Genomic DNA, 24,366 nt, shown 5'->3' with positions numbered 1-24,366 from the left:
GACTAATACTACATGAGTTCTAAGACCTAAATGTGAATTTTAAACCATTATTAACTTTATATATGCATGTTTGGGTCATTATTTTAGGCAAAATACAAAAACAGAGAAAGGAAAGTATGGTAGCAACTTTTAGTAAAGTAGTTTAAACTTCCTGTAGTACTGAGACGTCAACAACTATCTGTCTCTTTAACATCAATGAAATGCATAGTAATAAAAAAGTAGCACGAGTATTATAAATACCTGAAGGAGGACCGAAGTGGAACATACCAACTCGGGAAGGGTAGGAGTGTAAATTGTAAATAAAACTTTGCTCTGCGTGTGATGATACGCTGAATAGTTTTTTGTTATTAATCAATAATTACATATGCGGGAGTTAACTGCACAACAACCCTGCGTCTACGTTTCTAAAAAGGTTTGTTAGCCGGTAAGTTTCCCCTTGGTCTCCCCCCCCCTCCCCGTCCACCCGGTTGGCGTGTACGCGGATGTTGTTACAATCAATGCTGGAAGGCTGAAGGCAGCAGCGAGCCCTCAGCTGCTCGCAGTCCTGCCCAGTCCTGCGCCGAGGACGCCGAGCTGGCGGCTGCAACTGCGAGGAACTTTTTTTTTTCTTCCCCCTTTCTCTTTTTGCATTCGCCTTTGTTGAAGATGACCTAACTTCGAAAGAGCCTCTGCTGGCCAGGTAGTAGGACATTTGTTCAGATACATGATCTGATTTTAACTGCGCCTAGGCATGCATCACCATGTTTCTCCTCTCAATGCTCTGAAGTTTAATTTGTTCATGCGGAGTGTCCTCTGTATTGAAAGGTTACTATGGGGCATAAGTCAAGAAACACGTGTTTTTTGTTGTTGTTGTTGTTGTCGATTTACTTGTAAATGTATCCGTCTCTGCTACTTTCAAACCAGAGTAGGGACAAAAAAAAAAAAAAAAAAAAAAAAAAAAAATGCTGCTTGTGTGTGTGTTGCACTCTTTGTGGGTGTCTCATTATTGACTCCAGATTTGTTATTGTAACTTTTCTGGACTCAATCAGCTGTTGTGAAGTTTACAAGCGAGCCTCTGACCATCTGAATATGAAGGAACTCTGCTTAACCACTCTGTGGCTGCATTAAAAGTGTCTGCTTATAATTATCTGATTTGAAGGGGGTGCACACAAGCTCTTTGAGGCAGAAAACTCCCCTTCATCTGTCAGCCAGGGAAATGAAGCTGAGGATGTTGTCACATGCCGTACCTGAGAAGCAGTGTGGTTGCCTTGCAGCATATGTTAACACAGAGCTCCTCACCACAACCTGTGAGAAGAGATTGAGAGAAGCTTGAGTCATAAGGCTTGGTTGCACATCTTTTCACCAGACTCTACCATACACTTAGGTTTTTGTTCCCTCTTCAGATACTGTAATTACTAATTCTTGTACTTGCATAGTTCATCAAAGACTGAGGATGGGGGAACTTTGAGCCATCTCGTTCTTCCTCAAATGTGTTTCTGTTTTATCAGCAAACTTATAAAGCGTCATCCTTGGAGTCCAATCAAAATATACACCTTGTTGTGTTGTTATGACTACATGACAGAAAGTTATGTGCACTAAATATATGTTGTCACACATTTATGAAACTGAAACCACAATGATAAGAGCTGATAAGGTCCTGATAAAAACATTTGTAAAATATTTTTATTATGTGGTGGCTTTACAGATGAAGCGCCCACACCAAGATCATTTAGCTTCTATTGCACTTTCAAAATCAGATGCTCTGAATTCAGGGCATTGTGGCAATAAAGCACTTAATTGCTTATTTTAGGGTTGTTTCCCTTCTTTTGTGGTTTAGGAAGTAGGTGTTGATGCTTGTGTTTTGCCTTCTCTGATGTTACACGACAGTTGGTTGATCTTTGTGGACACCATAAACACAGTACCACTGTGGAAGAACTGGTTTAGTACACGGGTATCCTAAATGAAAATACATGGAGATGTTTCTTGATGTAACGGTTGCCCTTGACGCATAGCTATGGCTCGCTTAAACATCAATAAACATGAAATGCCACTACAGTTGTCTCAATAATCCTGCTCACAAAATTGTCCTCACCAATGTGAAGTTTAGCTGAAGTTAGGGTTGGAAGTGAAGCAGAGAGCCGGGGAAAGATTTAATCACGTCAGCTTCAGTTTCTAATTACAAAGTGGATGTTGATATGGGTGCCTCAGAGGAAACCTGCTCATCTAGATTTCCAGTTTTGGGATGATTATGATGACTAAATCTCGCTTTGATTCATGAAATAAACTGCGACTGGAATGTCACAGCTCAGTGTGAACAAATTTGAGATCTATCAAAGTCTGCCTTGTAAACCTGCAAATGTGCCGTAGCTGGTAATTTTATCTGACCAGGGCATGGTTGAAAATGTTCTTTACTGGTGCTCGTACCTGAGTGTTGGTACATGTACTAAAACAATGTATAATTTTGGATAGCTTCTTGGGAAAAATATAAATATATTAAAATTTGAGTGAATTAAATAAGGCATATTTTTTGTAAAATTTCTGTTTAACAGTCCAAAATTAGCAGTTTTACCAAAATCTGGAAATATCAGATTAGTGACAAAGTAAAACACGTCTGACCAACCATTTATTGCCATCATTTTATATTTTGTGTTGTGGAAATGTTGGCTCTTTACTGAAAAGAGGTTTGATACTCAGCCCACTATCTGAAGAGGAACAAGCAAAGTTTTCATCACAGTCGTTGACAATCACGTTTTGCTTTTCATCTTTTTAATGAAGCACAACTTGATGTACTGCAATAGTGTCTACAGCAGCTCTGGCATTGTCAGTCGGTAGCCTTGTTTTGCACATACTGCAGACATAATTTATGGGAGTAATTAAGGCCGGTGTTTTTTTTAAAAGGGGAACGCTCTGCTCTCCAGTGTGTGCTTAAGACGCACACATTTGCAATGTCTTTGTGTTGCAGGCAAAAGGCCCTATTAGAGCTCCATTCTGTCAGTGGGCAGCTGTGTGCCTGTGTGCTGAGCAAGCCACTGGTCCATTCTCCGTCTGTGTCCAACTCTCACTCAGTCCACACACTGACGCACATGCTGCCACTTTCACCCCTCTCGGTTTCTTTCTTTTTGCCCGTCTGTTTATTTCAATCTTACTTTTTGCTGGTTTTTCACTGTTGTTTGTTTTTCTCTTTCACTTATACTGTGGCTCTCTTTCCCTCCTTTGTTCTCTGGCTTGAAGCATTATGCAAAGCTGCCAGAAAAGGATTGTTAGCCATGCTTGTCTGTGCCTTCATGGTATTCTCTATTCATTTCAGAAGCTTCCCTTTCTTCTCTGTGACATGCAGTCATAACTGCCACTGCTTCAGACACACTCAAACTCATACCACTTGGCTTCAAGTAGTTAAAAACAAATGCCTTGGTTATTTCACTTTGTCAATATGTTTCAATGTTGTTATTTCTTATTTTGTGGATTCCTTCCTCATTAACATGATAGATTTGTAAGTCTGGCGTTTCGTGGCCCACAGAGCCAAAGACCTGCAGCAGAAAAGAAAAGAGGCATTCTCACATACACCAGAGAAGCACTCCCCCAACCCCCCCCCCCCAACCCCCCCAACACAGGCACCAGACTCTACTTAGAGATGAAAAGCATTCTGGGATGCAATAGGAATACTCACATCAACACATCCCAGTACTTCTATAGGGTGATAGTAAGGAATCATATTGAGTTTCAAAAGAAAGGTTGTCCCTCATGTTGCCTTTTGACTCTCAACAAAGGGAGTCTGTTCCCTTTGGGCTTAGTTTTTTAGTCAGAGTTTGTTTGCATGTCTATTGTCTGATGGTATTAACATTTTATGTGTGTGTGCATGTGCATAACCTGTATTCTCCTGGAAAACCCCACAGTGCAGGTGAGCCAATATTTTCTCTTTTGTTCCCTTGTGTCATCATAGCACCCCTGTTATCAACGACACCGGTTGGCATTCTTCTGTTTTATTTTCCTGAAAATGTCATCCATCAAATTACTCCTGTCTGAATCATGCGGTGTGGAATTGTTCTCTCTGAGGATCCAGTCTGGTGAAACAATCTCCCAGTTGCATCCCTTGAAAAAAAAGGGAACTGAAAGCTTCCATTAGTGTTTGGCACAGATAGCCTAATTTGATGTATTTTTAGAACCTGTTTTCCACAGTTGTGACAAAACCTGATCAACCAGCTTCCCCTCCAAAGTATAGGATTTTTATACTGAACCACACAAGCTTTTCCTCACACAAACCTTAATGGGTTAACGTCCTCCAAAAGTGTCTCTTTGTGCAAGCCTGGGCTTGAGAACAGAGCCAGTGTGACCTGACAATCCTGCTTGCACAAAGAGGGCCAATTTTCATGGCGACATGTGTCACAACTCCTGTCTGTAGGCCTCGACAACCTATCAGTTCTCACAGTATTTGGGTTTGTGTCTGTCAGCATGTTTTACATACACATTTTACGTACACCTGCAGGTCATTCCAGACAACAGCGCAACACTGACAAGTAGCAAGATTTGCACCCAATTAGCTTACTGGCAGCAGATCAGCTTACTCACTGCAGAATGTCAACAAGTTAATTTAGGACTGTGCAGATGGAGATCATACAAAAGTACTAAGCTTTTCTAGTTTAGGTCTTTTGTGTGTCACTTTGTGACAACAAATTCACTCCTATTCCAACTTAAAGCGTGGCAAAAGTAAAAGATTCCTCTGTCTCTACTTTCTTTTTGCCCAGCATATGGACCTAATCACGACACAGTAGCTGTATAGCACTTTCATCCAACAACAATTTGATTTGCTTGTAGAGTTTCTCAGCCAAGATGAGCTCAAATCACATTCTCTGCACAATTTGATTAAATTAAGTAATTCCCGCAAGCGTAGCAGCTCTATAAATGTAAAAAAAAACAACCTTAAAATAGTCAGTCATCACTGCTAAAACACACCAGCATTGCACTTATAGACAAGTTAAAAATTACTATGCTCAACAACTTCTTCCCAACACTCTCGCTTCCTGTTTAGCTCTGAAGAATGGGGAACACACAACTCATTTACGCTACATATTAGCTGTGTCAACAGTAGCCTGTCGGTGGTGTTTTAATAAAAAAACATAAAATAACACACCGTCCGTTAGCTTTCAAATCTTGTCTGTTTTACAGCCCTAATACACACTATGCTGAGCAGTCAGAGGGTCCATATGGTGAGCTGAGCTCCGTCATGAATGAATGAATGGGCCGATGGAATGCTGCTCACAGTTTTCGTTCAGATATCCTCTCAGCCATACGCACTCCCAACTCACCCACACCTCACTATGTGAACATGGTATTATGCAACAGAATAAGGTTACTTTATTGGTTGATTGGTAGTGACAGTCTGTACATCACTTCACTTGCTTACACAACGAAGGAGAGGTCCCCTTTATCGAGCTGAGCAATTGCAAGGGATTGCTAGCAGCGCTTGAAACTCCCATGTAATGTATCCCTGATGGATCAGAGCTCTGGTTAGTGTGCAGAGAACAGAACAGAACAGGCACTCATGGATAATGGAAGAAACCACAGGCAGAAAGGCCAGGATTGATAGAGGGGGGGCAGTGTAATTAGTGGGGTACCTGATGTATGGAGAGTCATGGCATGCCAGAGTTACTCCAGGGGGCAAGAGGCCCCATACCTTCCTTTACTCAAACTAAAACACCTGATCCCGTGCCTGACAAGCTTCTAAAGATTTCAGCTAAGTCCTGGTCTGAGACAGAGGGGTCGAACCCCAAATAGATTTCAGGTTGACTAAATAGAACGACTGTGCTGTGTTTGCAGGTTTCATGTCACCATGCCGCACCTTAGTAAACTGGCCTTGCTCAACAGGCCAGTTTCCTATAACAAACACACTCACTGATAAAGAAATGATGAGCTGTCCAGATATTATTCTTCACTGGATGGGCGACGTCTGCCTTTTGCAGATCACCGGTTGTCACTGTTGTCATCTGTTTTCTGTTTGGTTGCTATGGCTACCTATTAAATGCCTAGAAACAGTGTAGTGCTTAGCAACTGTGATATGAAGTAAGTCAGAGAAAAACTGACCTCCAGAAATATCATTTGTAAATCTTTTTAATGCTTTGTAGTGTGGCCTGATAATTTCACATCACATGTTGCACATTACTTATGTTAGCCGTTCTTTACGTGATCACATATTTGAACAGAGTGGAGGTAAGCCAGGTCACTTACATTATGATGTAGCTTATCCATAATAAGTGTTAGTGTACATGAGGGTAGAATGGGATATTTGTTGTACTAGTTTACTGTATTCTTCCTCCTTTGAAAGCAGGAGTGGTCAATAAGGCATAGTATGCGAGTTAACCCAATGTCATAATGCTTTGTGGGACTTTATTTTTTCATGCATTTGGTAATGGAGTCATTGCACTCCACACCCAATTCAGCAGCGGCATGTGACCACAAGGGAAATAGAACCCATACACTGCAAAGGGAAGTGTGCTTACATATGCAAGTCTGTCTTCATGCCAACTAAGAAGCGAGAGGAACGCCAGTATTGACTGCATTTACAGGTTAAGAAAAGGCAATTCTGAAGACGTTCTTTGAGCTGTGGTTCCTGTTTTTGTTGTCACTGCAGAACTGTTGTTACAGGTAACTGCCCCTTTTTCAAAGTAAAAGACCAACGAATTGCTCATTGTGTTTGAACTTTAAGTGCCATCTGTACTTAAGTAGAGGTTAATGATCACTGTCGTTAGAGATACATTCAGGGGAATCTGCCAAAGAAGGCCAGAACTTGACCACTGACAATGCATAAAGTCGGGCTGAATGAGCACCTCTTTGTTTATGCTCTTCTGAAGATCTAGTGGTGTGATGGCGTGTTGTTTTTGGCCAGTGTTCCTTCGCCAGTGGGTACTAGGGTGATGGCCAGAGGAGTCAATGGTATGTCTTGACCTCCCTAGGTCCATTTTTACAGCCTCGGCCACATTATCTGAGAGGGGTGGCTGTGTGTTCACCCTGAATTAACAATCCATATCGCAGGCTTTCACTAAAGAATGGCTCTTGCTTGTATTCACACCCAACTGCAGAGAAATCTTATCTTTTTGATGTTTTCATTTTGTTTCTCATGGCCGTCCTAACTACATAAAAAGGATGTCAACATCTAGCTTCTCCCACCATAAAATATGTTACTGTAATTCTAGTCTGATTAGGGAAAAGTGCGGGGAAAATATAGTTTAACCTTTCCAAAATAAGAGTGATATGCACATGGTTTTTCACCCATGCAGTGTTTTGTTTGTTTAGCTCTCATCATTTCATGAGTGTGAAATGAATTGGTTTCTCTCAGCTACAGCCACTGATCAAAGTCTTGACACCAGACGTACTCCGCACAAGTATGCAGTAACCTGAGCCAATTGGTGATGGACACCAAACACCCCGCCACAGAACTTTAGGGGGGCCCAAATGGGTTCTATTCATCTCCCTGTACAAATCACTGCCTAGGCAAAGAGCCATATTATCTTAGCTGCCCTTTCTTGTGCCCTCCTGAGTCATTGACTATTGTGAGCCAAGAGCTGCTGTCTGCACCCCGGCATACACAAATCTGACTGGAAGTAGCCTACTTTTACATTTGAATCAACTAAGGAGGTCAAATTGAGTGTGTGAATGTTTTTTAGGCCCAAAAAATATGATGGTATGCATTGAGAGATGAAGACGCCTTCATTTTAAACAAATATGACTGACTAGGATGGATTCGATGAAACATTGCAAAGCCAAAGCTGTTCCTTCTTGTGTGGCCTGGCATTATCACAAGTTGTATGTATAATAAGTCAAAGACTGGCTATTCATTAGCCCTTTATACTCTCGACCACTGATCTGTACTGTTGTTTTTTAAACTGGGAAAACAAGAATGTCACATCTTGTAATCTTATCTGAAGGGAGAAGTAGCCAATCTAGTTGCCGTATCATTTGATATCTACGATGTCTTTGTAGTACTGTGAATGTAAATGCTGAGACAAATCATTAATTAAGCCTCTCTCCTTTGTTTGATGACTGGTCTGGCTTAAAGAAACCAACACTGAGTGATTTTCAGTGAAGGATTTGAGTTTGTGAGATTTCGGCTGACTTTATAAAACCACATTTAACACACCACACAACAGAAAGTATAAGAGCGGGCTGCCAAACTTGAGGTGTCCTGCAAACTGATCTCTTCCTGGATTTACGTTTGCATGACAGCAAGTCAAACAGTGAAGGCTTTTCCAACAGTGAGATCCAGCCAACAAGGAGACTAGCTTGGAGCGGTGAAAATCTGATCTGATCAGTAAGCGCTCCACACGAGCGCTCTACAGTTTTCTGTCCATTAAGCTCTGGTTTCCGCCTCATGAGAAGTCGGTTCATTAAGTAAGCATGGCTCCAGGGTTGAATTCACACTCGGTCTGCCCTCTCCCATGACCCCACTTGCCAGTCACTACACACGCACACAAGCGCAGGTTAGCATAAACAGACATGCATGTACAGAAAGACACACACACACACACACACACACACACACACTGCTGAGGAGCTGTTTCAGCCCCTGATGGAACACGTCACACTTCCTAACTGCATCAGTCAAACAGCACTCTGCAATAGCTTTTACACATGACCATCATGCTCTTCAACCCCTGTTCTGATTAACACACACATACTCACGAACCCTGTAACATCGCCACACCCATTACTCAGTGTCAGTCCTAATCAGCAAAGTCATCTGCAAAACTGATCACGAAGAACATTCCCTTCTCCTCCAGCTCCCACCACCAGCACCAGCTTCTCTTGCCTGTGGAGGCCCAGTTGTGCTCCACTGACTCTCTGGGATAAATGGAGATAATGGGAGTCATATGCTAGCAGTTGGTTTGGGGCAGGCCGACATGAAACATTTATAGTCTTCATTTAGTCATGAGACTGGAGAAGAGGCAAAGGGAAGGGACAGAGATGACATTGTGAAGTAACAAGACATGGCTAGACTGGTATAATTTTTTTTTTTTTTTATCAAGTTTGGTTTAAACAACCTCTCATATCTTTCCTTTGATGATTATTTCCTTTTTTTTTTTTTTTTTTTTTATCTCTAAACAACTTACTGTCCACAATTCTAATTTAATACCCACTGCACACCAACACTCGTCTCCCTGAAGCATGTCATATAAGGGCAACGACCCTTACTTAACATGAAACCACATGTTACACGGACAGAATAACGTAGAGGGCCTGGAAGATCCATTAGCCTCATGTGTTGCTCCACGGCAGAAAGCTGTCATTAGCCAACAGTAGATTGGGGGATCTCTACCACGCTGGTACTCTCTATTGGATGCCGTCTGTATGTTTGGTGGTTGGTTAATGAAGGAGAAAAGCTCAAGCCCAAAGTTGTTGCAGCTATTCCTACCAAAGAAAGTGGAGCCTGCTCATCATTTACCAAGATCTTTCCCAAGGAGTATCAGAAAGGCTGAGTAGAGCAAATATGACAAAGCATCTTTGTCAAAAAGAAAAAGCACATGGACCATCTGCCAAACATGTAACTCCCTCCACAGGTTTTAAGAGTTGTGTTTATTGCCACAGCTTCTGTTTGTGCTTTGCCATCTGCGGGTGCAGGCAGTTTACGAGGCAACCGCAGCTCCATATATGTTCCTTCTCTGTTCATGTTTCCTAGCCACATTTGTAGTCGTGTGACGTGAGCGACGTCTTTCCTGGATTAGCTAAGCTTTGCTCTCTGTTACAGAATCCTTCGATTTCCATATGATCGGTACATTATGTTTAAAAGCCAAATGTTCCATTATTCACAGGCATAAGCAGCCAATTTAGCATATGGGAGCATGTTTTGTTTACGAAGTCAGTAGCTATATAGGCCTGCAACTACATGGGTAACTGGCTGTAAGTGTCAGGGTGTTAAAAGTTGAATGGAAAACACAAGTCAGCCCTTCTTTAATTTTCTCATCAAATTTTTAGCTGAAAAAAATGATCCTTCTGTGAACCATTGCTTTACACCAGGGGTCAGTCATCAGATCCAAGTATGTTACTGATGATTTTTTTTTTTATTTTCAACAATTTATAACAGTTTGAGATTGATAACATTAACATGTACCAGTTAGTAAGTGTAGATTAACAGCAATTTATTTTGATACTCATTTGTTTATGCTCATGCAATAAAAAAATTCCATTTCTGTTCGACTCTTCTGTTTGTGTTCAGACCTGTGTCTGCTAGTCAGAAACAACCACAAGTTATGTTCTTGTGGACGCAGTTGTGGCACTTTCAGAATTTAAATTAATATTCATGTTTTTCTCTCCCGTATCTCTTTCCTTCAACACAGGGATCAGCTGAAGTCAGAGACGCACCCTCCTACCTCCACCACCCTCAAAAGCGCTGCTCTTCAGATGGGAGGCCACCAACTGCTCGTCTGTTTCGTCCAACTGCACTATCTGCCCTCTGCCCTTATATAAAATGGCTGACCGTGGCCTTTTCCAGCACCCAATCAGATTGGAGCAAAGCTACTTGTTACCATGGTGATAATTTTCTCGAAAACACTGGAAAAGAAGAAGGGTGTCAATGATGTAAGGCCCAAGAACATCGAGAGAAGGCTGGTGAGAGAAAGTTTATCTTTGGAGTGCCACACAAAGCAAACCGGTTGTTAAGAAGCAGTCGCACAAACTCGCCTGCACAAGTAGGCATGCCAGACCACAATCTAGTGACAGTGGTTTCACAATGGAAGTGAGTAATTTAGTTGTCATAAGCTTTCATTAACGTCACAGTGACATGAAGACAGAGCTTTTTCACTGTTGTCGTCTGACACGCGGTCACTTTCATGTTTGTGCGCTCAGAGGTCCAGGATGTGTTCAGCCTGGCTTAACAATAGCTAAAGATTCAAGGCAGGGGGCCAAAACTAGCCCAACACAGCTAAATCCAAACTTAAATTTTTTTTTTTACGATTGCAAGCGAATTTTTACAGCGTGTATGTTGTCCATTTAACATTTTGTAAAGCAGCCCCGTAGACTGTTTTAAGACACATTTAGTGGTGAAATATTAGAAATGGAAATAAAGGGAATGGTTTCATGATGTTGGCAAAAAGTCACTGTTCCTTTTAACATTTAATTTCACCCCATGCCCCGTACATACATGTAGCAATAAGCAACTTTTAGTGATGTGAAGCAACGTGGTGGCGTGCTGCATTTTTGAGAGGTCACTCCTGAGATTTTATTTCTCTTTTTTTGCCAACGTCTTGGTTTTTAGTACTGAAAGAAAAGTTTGGGGTATTTCGATTTGATCACAGCACAGAAGAGCATCTTTCCCTCTTCCCTCTCTTATCTTGCTGCCACTCTTAAGTCCCACTATTTATTTTACCTCATTAGTTTAACTTTGAGAGGCTCAGAAGGTTTTGATATCTCTTCTACCCCAATGTAAATCTCACCTATAACTTAAATCAGTCCATTTAAAAATGATTTAGTTCATCATGTTGAAGGCCTGGGGTTTAATTGTGCTATTTCTGTCATTTAATTGTCTTCTGCAGGACAATGATTTCTATGCCTTGTATCCCAGAAAACATTATTTTTGTTGTGGTCTCAATGTCGAGGTTAGTCAGAGCAGTGGATCGTGGCATTTTCTTTTTGTCCTTCGCGCAGACAGACACCACCCTGTCGTAAGACGTGAACTCACGAGACTTGAGGTGTCAGATTGAAAGAGAGGTGTGCGCAGAAAAGAAAACCCGTTTTATATTCCCAAAATAACCTTTGTTCCTCATAAACACCAGAGCATCTATTTAGTTAATATGGTCCTCCGTATGGTGAAATTATTGTCCATGTATCGTTATGAAAGTCTTTTAGGTAAATGTGAAGCTAGCCGTGAACTGAGTCGATCTGTACAAGTCCATTTCTGCTTTAGTAAATGTGTTCATTGTCTTGCACAGAGCTAGAAAAGAGTAGCAGCATCTGTCTGTTTTTAGCCTCTTGCTAAGCCAGTAAAAGTAAGTAAAATGTTATTTTGAACCTTTTAGTAAACCGTCAGCCTTCGTATCCAGCAGACGTGACAAAATTAGCATTCATTTGGAGTCTTGTTTGAGTTTGATTATAGTCAGTCTTTTTTGTTCTGTTTTTTCTTCTCCATCTTTGGAGGGAAATTCCTGGCCCTTTAGCTACTAAATGCTCCATTGGTCACCAGCTAGTCACCATTTGGTGCTGAGCAGGTGGCATAAAGTGTTATTTTCACTGAACTTGATCTCTGAAAAACATCTGCACGGCTCTGGAAATGATGCTGTTGAGAGGAAGGACAGTGAACCAAAACAGCAAAGTTGCAGGCTGTAAAACTAAAACAGAAAGCGGTTAGGTACAGGTCCATACAGCAGCGGGTTACTGAAGAGCAGGGTGTAAATTCTCTGTGTTCATCACTACAAATGACAGATTTCGCATTACATGTGGCCATTCGATCAAGCCAATTGTGAATACTGTATAAAGAGATTGATTATTGCCTATTTTAAAGTGACATCTAGTTGAGGGGAAGTTACTTAAACCCCTTAAACCTAAAGCTACTTTCTACCTGAAAAAAACATCCCCATATTTAGTCAATAACAGCTGCAAAACTGTGAAGCCAAAATGAACAGCCTTGAGCTCCATGGATAAGAGATACTTCAGAGAATTTTTTTTTTTTAAATAGTATAGCCACCAGAGTAGTGTGAGATTTGAAAAACTCCAGCAAAGATTTACATTTTCCATCCACCTAACCAATACTATAAATTAGAAAGAAAATAACAACATTTTAACAAGCAGTCATTAAACAATAATGTTATTGAACCAGTTTTCAGAATTCAAAACTGAAACTAAACCAAATTTGATGCAACAGAAATTAAAGGCTACATCCATTTTAGCCATGGTAGTACTAGACTCCCTCTTCTGTGACTGTGCCACGCTTGGCATCCTTCGACAAAAGGTGCTGGTTGTATTTATATTACAGTTACGATCTGGTCGTGGTAAAGGAACTCTCAGGGTGGAAGGGGTTAACTATTCTCTACTGTTTGATTAATTTACAGCAGTGCGTTAGTTATATAATTAATTAGTTAACATAAGCACATGGGTGCTAGATATGCAGTACTGATATTAATCTTAATAAACCTGATGGACTTTTGCTCTCCACTTTTTGGTTTATTTTGTATCCTTGCCTGTCCTCCACAGCGTGAGCTCCACACCATGAGCAGAGGGACCACCCTCTTCTCCTGTGGAACCGTGGGTGAGTTATTATCTCCCTTTATGTTTTTCTGTTTGTCTTTCCTTTGTTGCTTCCTCTTCTGTGAATTAAACATTCTCATCTCTCTGTCCTCTGCATTCATTCAAGATCTGGACTGTAACATTGCCTGAGGTGGGATAAGATAATTCCACAAACACAATAGCATAATGAATTGTCCCTTTAAAGCCTTGATAAGTTGAACCATCAAGGCCACTATAACCGTCTTGTTGTTTATCCCCTCTGTCGCACTCAGTCTCTCACTTCTCCCTTTCTCCGTCTGTCACTCATCCCCCTCTCATGATCTGGGTGCACCTGCCTCCACACAACGTTGCACAGGACTCTCATGGGAGTGGACTGTAATTGAATATGCTGTTGCCTATGTCAACAATGTCCGTTCTGCTCCGTTAGTGTTGCAGTAATTAACCCCTGTGTTAAAAGACAAGCTCCTGTAAATATAAGCCACCAATATCGCTCACTATCCCTTTTTACCTTTGAGGGCACACGTGGTGACGTCATAGGGAAGAGGAGGTGTACTTTTTCCACTGTTAATCTTGACATTGACATTGCCGACCATGTCTTGTTAGCTCAACCAGCACTTTGACTCTTGCTTTCAAAGGGTGGCCTTTTGAAGTTCATCCCTTTCTCCCTTTGTCAAGTTGTTTTCCCAACATTCCTGTCAGGTCTTCACTGTAGCCCCCGTACATTGTTTGTCCGCCCAAAACAATGATTTCCGTCCACCAGTCTGAGAGAAAGCATGCCAAAATTAGAGACAAGCCTCCACAAGGATGGGATTTGGATCAGCAAGGGGCCCCATTTGCCAAAAGCTTTAATAGATTCACAACTTAACCACTTGGCTCAGTATCTCAAGCCACTGTGGCACTTTTAACTGTAGGTGTATTATCTCCCACAACTGTGTGATAGACTCTTTTGTGCTGATGGTGAGAAAGCTGGTAAGTCGTACTGCTTTCCAAAGCACATGCTACTTGACCAAAGGGAGTGAACTGCAAACTGTTTCGCTGGGTGATTCTCATTAGTTCATGTTTTTGGAAACAACATTTTTGTAGGGTGAGGTTTTAAACAAAACAAAAACAAGCCTGATTTGGACTGAAGAACAGTCACAGTTCGTTGATAATCAATTTTTTGTCTGTGTCAAAAATTAAAAGTATTGGAGACAGAAACTTGTTTCAAATGCTAAGAGTATGGTGCCATTACAATGTACAGCTGAGGTTTCTTTTAGTTTCCTCTAGCTATTTATGTTAATTATATTTTGACATAACACACGGTGACCTAGTTGAGTCATACTTTCAGCTACTAAACTAAACTAACATCCAAATGTTATAATGAAAGCTATCAAATTCTTCCAGAAAACAACCAACTTTTTGAGACTTACAAACTAATTGCTGTCTACTATCAGTTTTCAATTGCTCGCAGAAAATGACTCCCTTTCTTTTCATATTACTGTCAGTTTTGTTTTTGTTTTTCATTTTTCCGTGCAGTTACACATGAGCAGCACTGCTTCTAACAGTTCAGTGGTAGTGTTATTTTCTCCAGACAAGATCCTGTCATTCATTTTAAGACTAATGGAGTATCATTTTTTTCTAATCCACCAAAGTACATATTTTTGTGCTGTTTTTTGTGCTGTGCTACCTGTTTCTTTTTAGTTCGATGGCTCACCACTACTGTGAGCATTTCCCTTTCTGCCAAACAGCTTGTTCCTACAGCCACTATTCCTTGTTGCCTTCAGTTCATTTCTGTTTGTTTGAGCCTTTGTGGTTAGTTACTAAATGATCTTTCCAGATATTATTGCCTGTCTTTGAGCTAGGATTGGTCATGCTCTAATTGACCCAATTCCAGTTTTTCTTTTTATTACTTGTTGCACAGATAGAGGAACATTGAAAGGGCTGCTTCCATTCCAATCAGTGTGCATTTGTATGTTTCTCTACTGTTGCAGAGGCAGATAGGTGGCTGGACTTAGGGCGAAGCTGCGCCATCCAGCAGAGAGTTCCATGCCAGTCTGATGCTAGTCTGGAGAGCCTGTGGGATGTGATGCCTGAACCGGGGAGCCGGGACTGGGCCAAGGAACCAGGCAATGCCACAGCAATCACCAGTCTGATAAGAGATCTCAGTCTCTGCAACAGCAACGTGACCAGTGCCCACACCACGGCCACCACAGCGCAGTACACCACTACAGCTACCAGCCAAGCTCCCACAGCGCCCCCGAGCAAACGGCAGTGTCGCTCCTTGTCGTTCTCTGATGAATTCAGCGGGTTCCGCTCATCTTGGAGGCCCCAAGGCTCCCGGGTGTGGACAACGGTGGAAAAACGAAGATGCCACAGCGGAGGAAGTGTCAGAGGAGGAGGAGGAGGCCATTTTCCCACCATGCAGCGTAGCTCCAGCTTTAGTTTGCCCTCACGCTCCAGCATCCCTTCAGACGGAGCCCTGGACCTGCCATTCTTCAACCAGCGCCTGCCTCTCCACCCTCAGTTCACTGCCTCTCCAGTTCTCACTGCCTCTCCAGTGTCCCCTACCTCTCCTTCCTCACAAACTCACCTCTCCCGCAATCACCTCTTCCTCAGGCCCCTCTCCCTCTCCCACGAGCAGATCAGCCTGCCAGAGCTCCAGAGGGAAGAGGCATCTGAGACCAGCTCTCCAGACTCCACCCCAGAGATGGGGAGGCGAGCTGGCCAGAGAGCCGGGGGGACGGGCTGCCTGTCTCGGAGCAGATCCCAGCCCTGCGTGCTAAACGACAAAAAGATTGGTATGAAGCGCAGGAGACCAGAGGACGCCCATGAGCAGCGTCCCTCCCTGGACCTTGCAAAGATGACTCAGGTTAGTTAGGAAATGTTGAACACATGTTAACTTGCACGGACAAGCACGCACACACTCACATTTATTTGAATGCGTGCTACTATAATTTGACAAATTTTAGTATCACTTGCTTGCTGATTAAGCATAAATCAGCTTCATCTTATTTCTAATCTTTTCTCTAATGCCTCAAAATGTCCTCTATTATCTTTCGTTAAGTCTTGGACCAAACGCACTCACCACACAGACAATGACCTTTTTGCTTATTGGCCAAAGGGGAGTTCAAGAGATCCTCAAACATAACCAGGTCTTTCTCTCTCCGAGTCTGATCAGGGACTGGATTAAATCAAGCTGAATTAAGTTTTCTGGGTCGTCGGTCGGAGGCTTCAGGGCTAAGTGATCTCAAGCTTCCCTCCCTCCAGCTCATGGAGTGGTGCGTACTAAAGAAGCATTCCTCATGTTCGGTCACACTGCCTAGTGCCACGCTCTAGCAAGCCCGGCTCCGGTTTGTCATTTCAATAACTGTGTTGGGTAAATAGCCCAACCAAAGGGGTGGACTTCTCATCATTCATTCGCTTCCTCTCTACAACTCCTGCCCTGTATGTCTGTTTCCTTCGCTGTGCTGCTTCATATGTCTACTATCAGGCAGTTAGAGAAACCCAAGTTTGACTAATTGTGGGGATATTTGGATTCACAGAACTCCAGATTGCCTTCCTGATGTCAAGAGTTTGTTTGTTCTTTTGTATGGTCAGAGGAAGAAGTGGACCAGCCAGAGAGGATAAATGACCCCTGGACAAATCCAAACCTAAAATAGAACCACAGAAGGGTTTTAATGTCCTGTTCTGTTTTGATGCTTGGCAATGCTCTACGTTTTTGTTTTTTTTCTTTCTTTACAAAGGCTAGGAAGATCTTGATTTGACTCTTGTATCAGCTTATTATTCATTGAAATGCCTTTGAAATTCTGCACAGAAGCTGTAGCACCAACAGCAGCCACTAACAGCAAGGCCAACCTGTATCACACAATTTAGTGACTCACAACTCAGATCACATCTGATTTGTCTGTGCTTTCCTGAACTTGTCATTCAACTGATACCCTAAAATCTTCCTCCATCATACTTCCTGCCTGGGAAATATAGTCCTTTTCCTGTTCTCTTATTAGAAAGTATCATCACTTTATCCGTCTATCCTCCCTTCCTTTTCCAAAAAAAGTGTGTTCCCAGCCAGCCACCCTCAACACTTAGCCAGGGCTGGATCAACAAGGCCTAATGGAGCCCAGCAGGCATGTTTCCTCTTGTCATGCCAGCTGCTAAGAGGGGAAAATCAAGCACAGTGGTTACACACAAATACACAAACACACAAACAGAGTTAGTTTGACGTTACCTCTGGTTGACGTTACCTCCGGTTGCCGTTACCTCCGGTTGCTGTTACCTCTGCCCGCTTCAGATTACTGTCAAAGAATGATCTGTTCTCAGAGGTCTGTTTTTACCTGTTTTTTGTTGCTGTTTTGAGTTGACTTGCATGGTTGCATGTACTCAGCATTGTTGAAAGGAGTCAGCTTGTGCCACTTAGATGGGTCATTTCAGATCTACTGTAACCATGTTTACTCCCTCACTCATTCCTGGAGTGTAGAAAGTAACTGGTAGTAATTTACAAGACACTTACTCTCGTTCTTGTCTTTCTTTTTCTGTGCTTTGCGTCTGCCATTTTGTCAATAACCAGTCCAGGTCAAGTGTTGCATCTCGTGTGCCCAGGAACCTAAACAAGCAGGAGTCTAACATGTCACACTAAATTTAATCACTCCAAAGTCCGAGAAGCAACTGTCAAGGATTGACATGGTTGTTATAGGTTACCAAAGTGTTTTTGTCTCAGTGAGTGGCACGGGAAAGGGAAAACTTGTAGCTGGCAAACTGTCTGGAAAAGGAAGTGATTATGTGGAAACACAGGGTTGGTTACAACCTGTGTCTGCTATAGTGAGGAAAGAACATAAAAATTACCGTTGGGGTTGGGATGAGATTTTACAGCCTCTGATAGGAATCTTTTACTTAGCAGGATTTTTGAGTGGGATTGTTACCTGCAGTTAAAAATGTGAGGATCTTATCTTTCCTACATTTGGCTCTTTTACTTAAGCTGTTGTTGGGAAGACTTGATGTGTGAACTGTAGGGCTGCCACTGACCAAAGATTCTCCTAATCTACCAATGGTCATTAGTTAAAGCCAATATATATATATATATATACATATATATATATATATAAAATATATATATCTTTTGGGGAAATCAGAAAATGGTTTAAGTTCCAAGGCTGACAAAGAATGTAATTACTATCATGTGGTTGCAGCTACATGCTGCTAATGTTAGAGAGAGTCACTCACTTCCTACAACACGGGCCTACTGGACCTATGTTAGCCCAGGTTACCCACAAGGCCACCTTCCTAAAGAAGAGGGTGCGCGGTTACAAATGTTTCTGCAAGTTACTTATAACGTTTCTGAAAATGCACAGCTTTGAGTTTTTTTTTTTTTTTTTTTGCCTGCAACTAAATGACTGACAACTTGGTCGACTAAGACTTTTTGGCCAACTAACCCTAAACAACTATTTGGGGGAAGCCCATGGTGTGATTTCAGTGACACTGTTTGTCCTTTTTACTGGCTACACACACATAATTATGTCCTCCCCGTCCCTCTTAAGAAGTCATAACAACACTCCTAGGGTGAAAAAGGTGTCTTACTCGGCACTGCCTTAGCATGTCAGTTAAGAGTTATTACTTGTTCTCACACCTAAACTCAATGCTTTGTAGTTGTGTGAATGAGTAATACAGTCTAAAGTCCAGGTAAAGAAAAGCAAAAGCTTTTGGCACAGCAAACTTTGTAATTGCCAAGTGACATTCATCTGGAAAGAGTACATGCGTGTATTAATTTGCTGGATCCTAAACGCAGAAGGTGTGCTCGAGGTTTCAGGGGTAGAAGAATTGTGATGGTCAACACGTAACAGTCCCCCAGTGTGTGTTGCCAGTGGAACATGGTGTAATTTGGCCTCTAGGTTCTTCGACCACGTCAATGAAGGCGGGTGTGAATTCTGGGGATGCATGCCATGCTAATCGGGCTATAGCTCGACTACTGTAGGGATTTACGTGCAGCCGCCCCCAAAATTCCTCGAATGCCCTCCCTGTCAGCCATGTATATCGGTTCACTCCTCTCTCCACTACCTCGTTCTCAGCCCTGGCTGCCCTTCCACCTTGGCCGTCATTGTTTTTTCCTCAAAATAGGGGGCGTAAGTAGTGAGCTGTCAGATGGGGAATGTTATCTCTCGAGTAGGTCACTTGCTGACTGACTGTTGACACAGCTCACACTTTGCTTTTGGGGAAACGGCCTGTGATAGCCTCAGTAAGTTTATTGTACATTTTGAAAAACAGTTACTTGAGAGCAGTAGAGGTGGTAAATGGGGACGTGTTGAGCGAGTGCGTGAGTGCGGATGCCTGTGCATTCAGGAGGGAAATAGCAGGGTGAAGAAAGGGGGGTATTATTTCTGCAGGGAGGCTGGCAGACAAACTCCTTGCTCCTCTCTATTAAAGTCTTCTTGCGGGCCTAAGTTTGAGCTGATCTGCTCTTCCCCTCCTCTCTTCATCTCATTCCATTCCTGGGATGGCAGACATGGTGATCATAGCTGAGTGTCAAGTCCCGCAGGCATGTGGGAACACCTAGGTGGGCGTCTCGAGGTGCAGTGCTCACTGTGTATAATGACATGTTGTGACTTGTCCCAAACGAGCATTGTAAAGCATCAGCAAATACAAGTCATAAATATTATCCACATTTTTTCAACGTCTGCCAACTCAACATATTTATCTTTTTTTTTTTTTTTTAAATCTTACTTACAGGCATTTGCAGGTATCTGCCAGGCACTCTCCGTTTACAGAGAAATACACAGACTAAAGCGATGCAGATAATTGATGCGGAGGTGTGCAAGCATGTAGTTTGAGTTAAATTGTCCTGTCTTTGCTTGCACCGCTGTCCTCTCTATTGCTTTACAGTTGTTTGCTTTTGGAGATTTGTGTTTGCTTGTCTTCCTCGGAGCAGTGTGTCATTTGGTGTTGTTTATCTGACCTCATTTCAGCACAGACAGAATCCAAAGAAGCGCATTCCTACACTCATTTCCTGCGTGTGGACATAGAGTCCATAGTAAAGTACCTGCACCTCTCACTATATGTGTGATTAGCCTATTTGTGTGTGCATGTTTCCAGTCAGGTTCACAGCAGGACCTTTGCCATTGCACCTAGCAGGGTACAATGGCAAACCCTAACCTCTTGGCATGTGCTTCTCCCACAGCAGCTGCCTTTTGATCCCGTGTTGTAGATAACATCTTTATGTTGGGGGTTATGTTGGTCATGCGTTGAAATAATGCATGGTATCTAACAGAATATCAGTAATGTTTATAAAATTGTGTTTAATTTTATGATGTGAAACCCCATGGTTACAGAGCAATCCAAAGGATGTTGGACAGAACTGTTGTCTTTGTCTTCTTTATAAAAACAATGTGACATACTAATTCCTCTCAGTTTGTTTGGCTAAATTGTAAACAGATAAAGAAGTTGTTCTTCTATTGCTCACAGCTTCGGCCTTTGATGTGATTACAGTCTGGAAATACTATTCGCACAAAAGTTTGCTCAGCATCTCTTAAGGGTGGACGGATCAGTGAGCAGTGGGGGGTGGCTAAGTGCGATGAGCGTTTTGCTTTAAAATGTAGTTCCAACAATGGCAGCAGTGGCAGAACTAGATGAAGCAATTCGAAGAGTTGTAGAAACGCGAGCAAATATCGAGGTATTGAAGCCGGAGCAAAAACAGTTCTACTTGTATCCTTAAATTCACTTCACAACGTCTGCAATGGTCATTTACCGACATGGCGTCTGCTCACGTCGGGGGGTGGGGGGGAGTGGGGGGGGGGGTTCGTCTGTTGTTTACAGCTTGGTGAGTTTCAGCGCACAATAATCATATGGTGGTCAATGCAGATTGGTTAAAGGCAGCTCCAATAGTTCATAGTTAACCCGAGGTCCACACCTATTAGGATGCAACAAATGGAAACAATCCCCAATGGAGTGTGGTCAGACCCATAGGGGTATTAGGAGACCCATGGTGATGCCAGGCTGCTGCTTCTTGGCCCTCGAGCTTGATACATGTTTCACAGAACAGAACAGAGGGCTAGGACCGGTACTATCGAAGTACACTTGCCAAATCAACTAGAACTGAAAACTTGAAAGAGCACCGCACCAAGTTTACACAAGTGCAGCTGACAGGTCATGGGGAGCGCTACACAGCCTGTGAAAAGAGGAATATAATGTCTGCTGTGGTTACCCTGATGACATCATCAGCACACTGAAGCACACGTCTCAGCTTTTTTATAGAAAGTGTTATAAGCAGGAAGTTTGACAGAAGTGGGCAGTCAGAAGCAAGGGGATTTTGATGATAATGAAGTAGAAGAGGATGTCTTGGACTTTTGCTTAGTGTGAATCTCAAAATATAAAGTGTGTTTCTAAATTGTATTAACCATGTTTTTTTTCTGCCTGCAAATGATTAGATTTCTGGTAATTGCAGTGGGTATCGTGAGTGATTTGTGTGTGTGCGGGGAGGGTTTTTATCTTGGTGGGAGTAGCACATAGGCGAAGCAGGGCACACAGCAGAAATCGAACCCCGCTGCCCCAACCTTTCACCACATCCACTCAAATCCCAGTCAGCCTCGGTAGATTTTATAGAAAGCATATTGTGGAGAAGCTGCCTCTCCCCCTTCTTCTCTACCTCTCTTTCGTCTTCTCCTCTTGCTGTGATAATTAGCAGTGGGGTAATACCGGAGGTTGAACACAGAGCGAGGGTTCAGAAATCCCCTTTTCCACTCCAGTGGGGTAACTACAAAGACCTCCTACTCCTCACATTATCACCTCAAGCATTTGCAGATGAAGCAACGTGTTTGAGCTACTTTTACGTAAAGCTAATCCATCTAGCTAACCTTAAACTCAGGCTAAAGAAATCCTGCATTATAGTTTTCTTTTGGACCAAAAGAACAGGGACTTAAAAAAGCGAGACGTCCAACTCATTGTAACAGGAAAAGCAATGTCTCAACACATGCTAGGGAACATTAGAGGTGTCTGTCATGTAAGCCGAGGCTTTATAGAGAAAACCTCATCTCTATTCACCTCCATGCCTCCAACATCTGCTGCTGGGGGCACTCCAGAGATCATTAACCCCTTCGCTGCGCTGCACGGCTGCCTTTCTTTGTTGCAGAGAGTAATTCAGGGTGAAAGGAAGAGCATGGGAGACGACTTCTGAGTGAATTAAACCTTTTTAAAGGTCAAGTTTTGAGAGCAAAAACATGGACAATTGTTCACAAACAGATTCTCCCCGACACTCCCGAGAGTGCACTACAAAACACCATAACAACTGTGAAAAACAATGGCTTAAATAAGAAATGTCCTTCACCATACAGGGTTGGGTTATGTGTTTCAGAGTGGCTTCCAGCGATAAATAAGCCTCGAGAACAGTTTGACATAAGATATCTTTTGTGGTTTGCAACTCATCTCTTTGTTTTCTTTTCTCAAACAACCCAGAAAGTTTAGAGTCCTGTGGATGTTCCTCAATAGCTTGTGTGTATGTGTACTCGTGTGATCGCGTGTTTACATGTTCACATGCCGTCGATGAAAGGGAAGGCAAGCTTTTGGCTGCCCAAACCGAAACCCAATCTCAGACTGGCATTCTTGAAAACCCTGAGCTCCAGTTCTCCCTGACAAACCTTTCGACTTTTATAGCCTCATTAGAGTGAAGCCAGGATGTGAACATGCACTAAGATGCACAAAGCAATAATTATATATTTTTTCTTTGTCCCTTCTTTTCAGAAACTGCAGACATTTCAGAGCTTAAGCTGCCCTGGATTCTCAGCGACCGACAGCTGCCAATCAAGCCTGGCCCCGCCCTCCTTCGAGACCGCCGGCCCACCAGATTCGGACTTCGCCGCCGTGTCTGAGCTGGGATTAGAGTCACAGCAGGAAATGATAAGAGACGACGAAGAAGAGGATTCATCCTACGAGGAGCTGGATAGCGACTCCGCTTGTAGCGTGGATTCACGGTCCGGGTCTCCTGTCGGCATCGTGGACGGTAAACGCGCCCTCTGGAAGGGTGATTGTGGGACACAGAGGGACATTTTCCAGCTGGGGGGAGAGCTGGATCTTGACCAGATTGAAAGAAACTGAACATTTTATAGGAGATTTTTAAAAGATGGTGTCTGGACTGTTGCAGAAAGTTATGGTCGGTGAGGCAAGAGGTGATTATGAGGATGGGCTGTCAGAAAAATAATGGTCAATTTTGAAAGGAAAAGATGTTTGAAGGACAAAGAAAGTGATATAGGTTGATAAATCATTGAGTATGTTGTTAACGATCGGCTTCTTAATGACACATTTGCCTTGAACATTCTTACTGTTTGATCAAAAAGCAGTGACCTTAGTTTTTTTTTTTTTTTTTTTTTTTTTTTATTGGGTATTCAGCTTAACTCAGGAGTGGGAAAGTGAGGGTTAGTCTTAAGAAAATCTCCCAGCCCCCACTGCCTTTTCAACCTGATGACCTTTCCAAAGTCAGCTAATCTTAGTTTTGTAGCACTGTAGCAGTAGCTGGGCTCTCCTGTATTTAGCTCAAGTTTGTCTTTCAGAGAAAGTGGGGGCGTCGAGGATGGGCTGAAACAGGGAGGGGCAAACAGCTGGAAGATGTATCTTCTCAGAGACTTACCCTTGACCTCTCTATTCATCTTTTGTGCACACATGAAAATCAGATATTGTTTCGTTTTTGCTGAATGTAGGCTCAATAAGCTTTATGACGTGTTCAGAAAATGAAAAGTGCCTTCTTTTGGATGTTCACTCTCTCAGATCTCTTCAAGAAACTTGCCTCAATTGAAGCCACCTTTTCTGACCTGTTTTGTAGTTTCTTAATATGCAAATTGTATATTTGAATTAAACACTGAATCTCAAGTTTTCAGTTCTAACATCAGTGTATATTTTTCTAAGTAACTGTTTTTTATGAGCTGTTTGTGAAGGAGCAAGAATATAAGTTCTTTCTTCTAGCAGAATGGACATGAAATAAATTTGCAACCTGCACTCATACGTCTGGTTTAATGTCAGCTTATTACTGAAGTCTTTCAGCAAGATTTCTGACAAAGAAAGCTTTCACTTTGACAGATCAAAAGTTGGAAGGTTCCAGATAATCTTTAGAAGCTGTACCTGCTCCCCCACAGTCATTTCCTGCTTTGCATTTCAGAACCGTTTTATTGAAGCTCACTCAGTTGAAGTTCACCATTTTCAATATACAAGTTATTAAATGCATTTTTGAAT

General features: G+C 42.4%; 1 protein-coding gene across 1 annotated transcript; it reads left to right on the top strand.

The window, feature by feature from the left end:
- Window positions 1–512: 512 nt before the first annotated feature.
- Window positions 513–24,132, top strand: LOC138195264 (protein FAM53B-like). Its single transcript, XM_069144527.1, has 5 exons — window positions 513–679; window positions 10,305–10,575; window positions 13,153–13,207; window positions 15,156–16,033; window positions 22,885–24,132. Exons 2-5 carry the CDS (start codon window positions 10,495–10,497, stop codon window positions 23,236–23,238), a joined length of 1,368 nt encoding a protein of 455 aa, XP_069000628.1. The 5' UTR covers window positions 513–679; window positions 10,305–10,494; the 3' UTR covers window positions 23,239–24,132.
- Window positions 24,133–24,366: the final 234 nt, after the last annotated feature.

Source organism: Embiotoca jacksoni, unplaced genomic scaffold (assembly GCF_022577435.1).
Source record: "Embiotoca jacksoni isolate LCO1_2020_lvr unplaced genomic scaffold, fEmbJac1.0.p SCAF_12, whole genome shotgun sequence".
In the NCBI taxonomy this organism is placed as follows: Eukaryota; Metazoa; Chordata; class Actinopteri; family Embiotocidae; genus Embiotoca; species Embiotoca jacksoni.
The sequence above is the reverse complement of the archived record's forward strand: the minus strand, read 5'-3'. Positions and strand labels throughout refer to the sequence as shown.

Coding starts and splice junctions, on each gene's coding strand:
- LOC138195264 (XM_069144527.1), top strand. CDS start 10,495: ATGGTGATAATTTTCTCGAAAACACTGGAAAAGAAGAAGGGTGTCAAT. Junction 10,576..13,152: donor AGAACATCGAGAGAAGGCTG/GTGAGAGAAAGT, acceptor TGTCCTCCACAG/CGTGAGCTCCACACCATGAG. Junction 16,034..22,884: donor ACCTTGCAAAGATGACTCAG/GTTAGTTAGGAA, acceptor CCTTCTTTTCAG/AAACTGCAGACATTTCAGAG.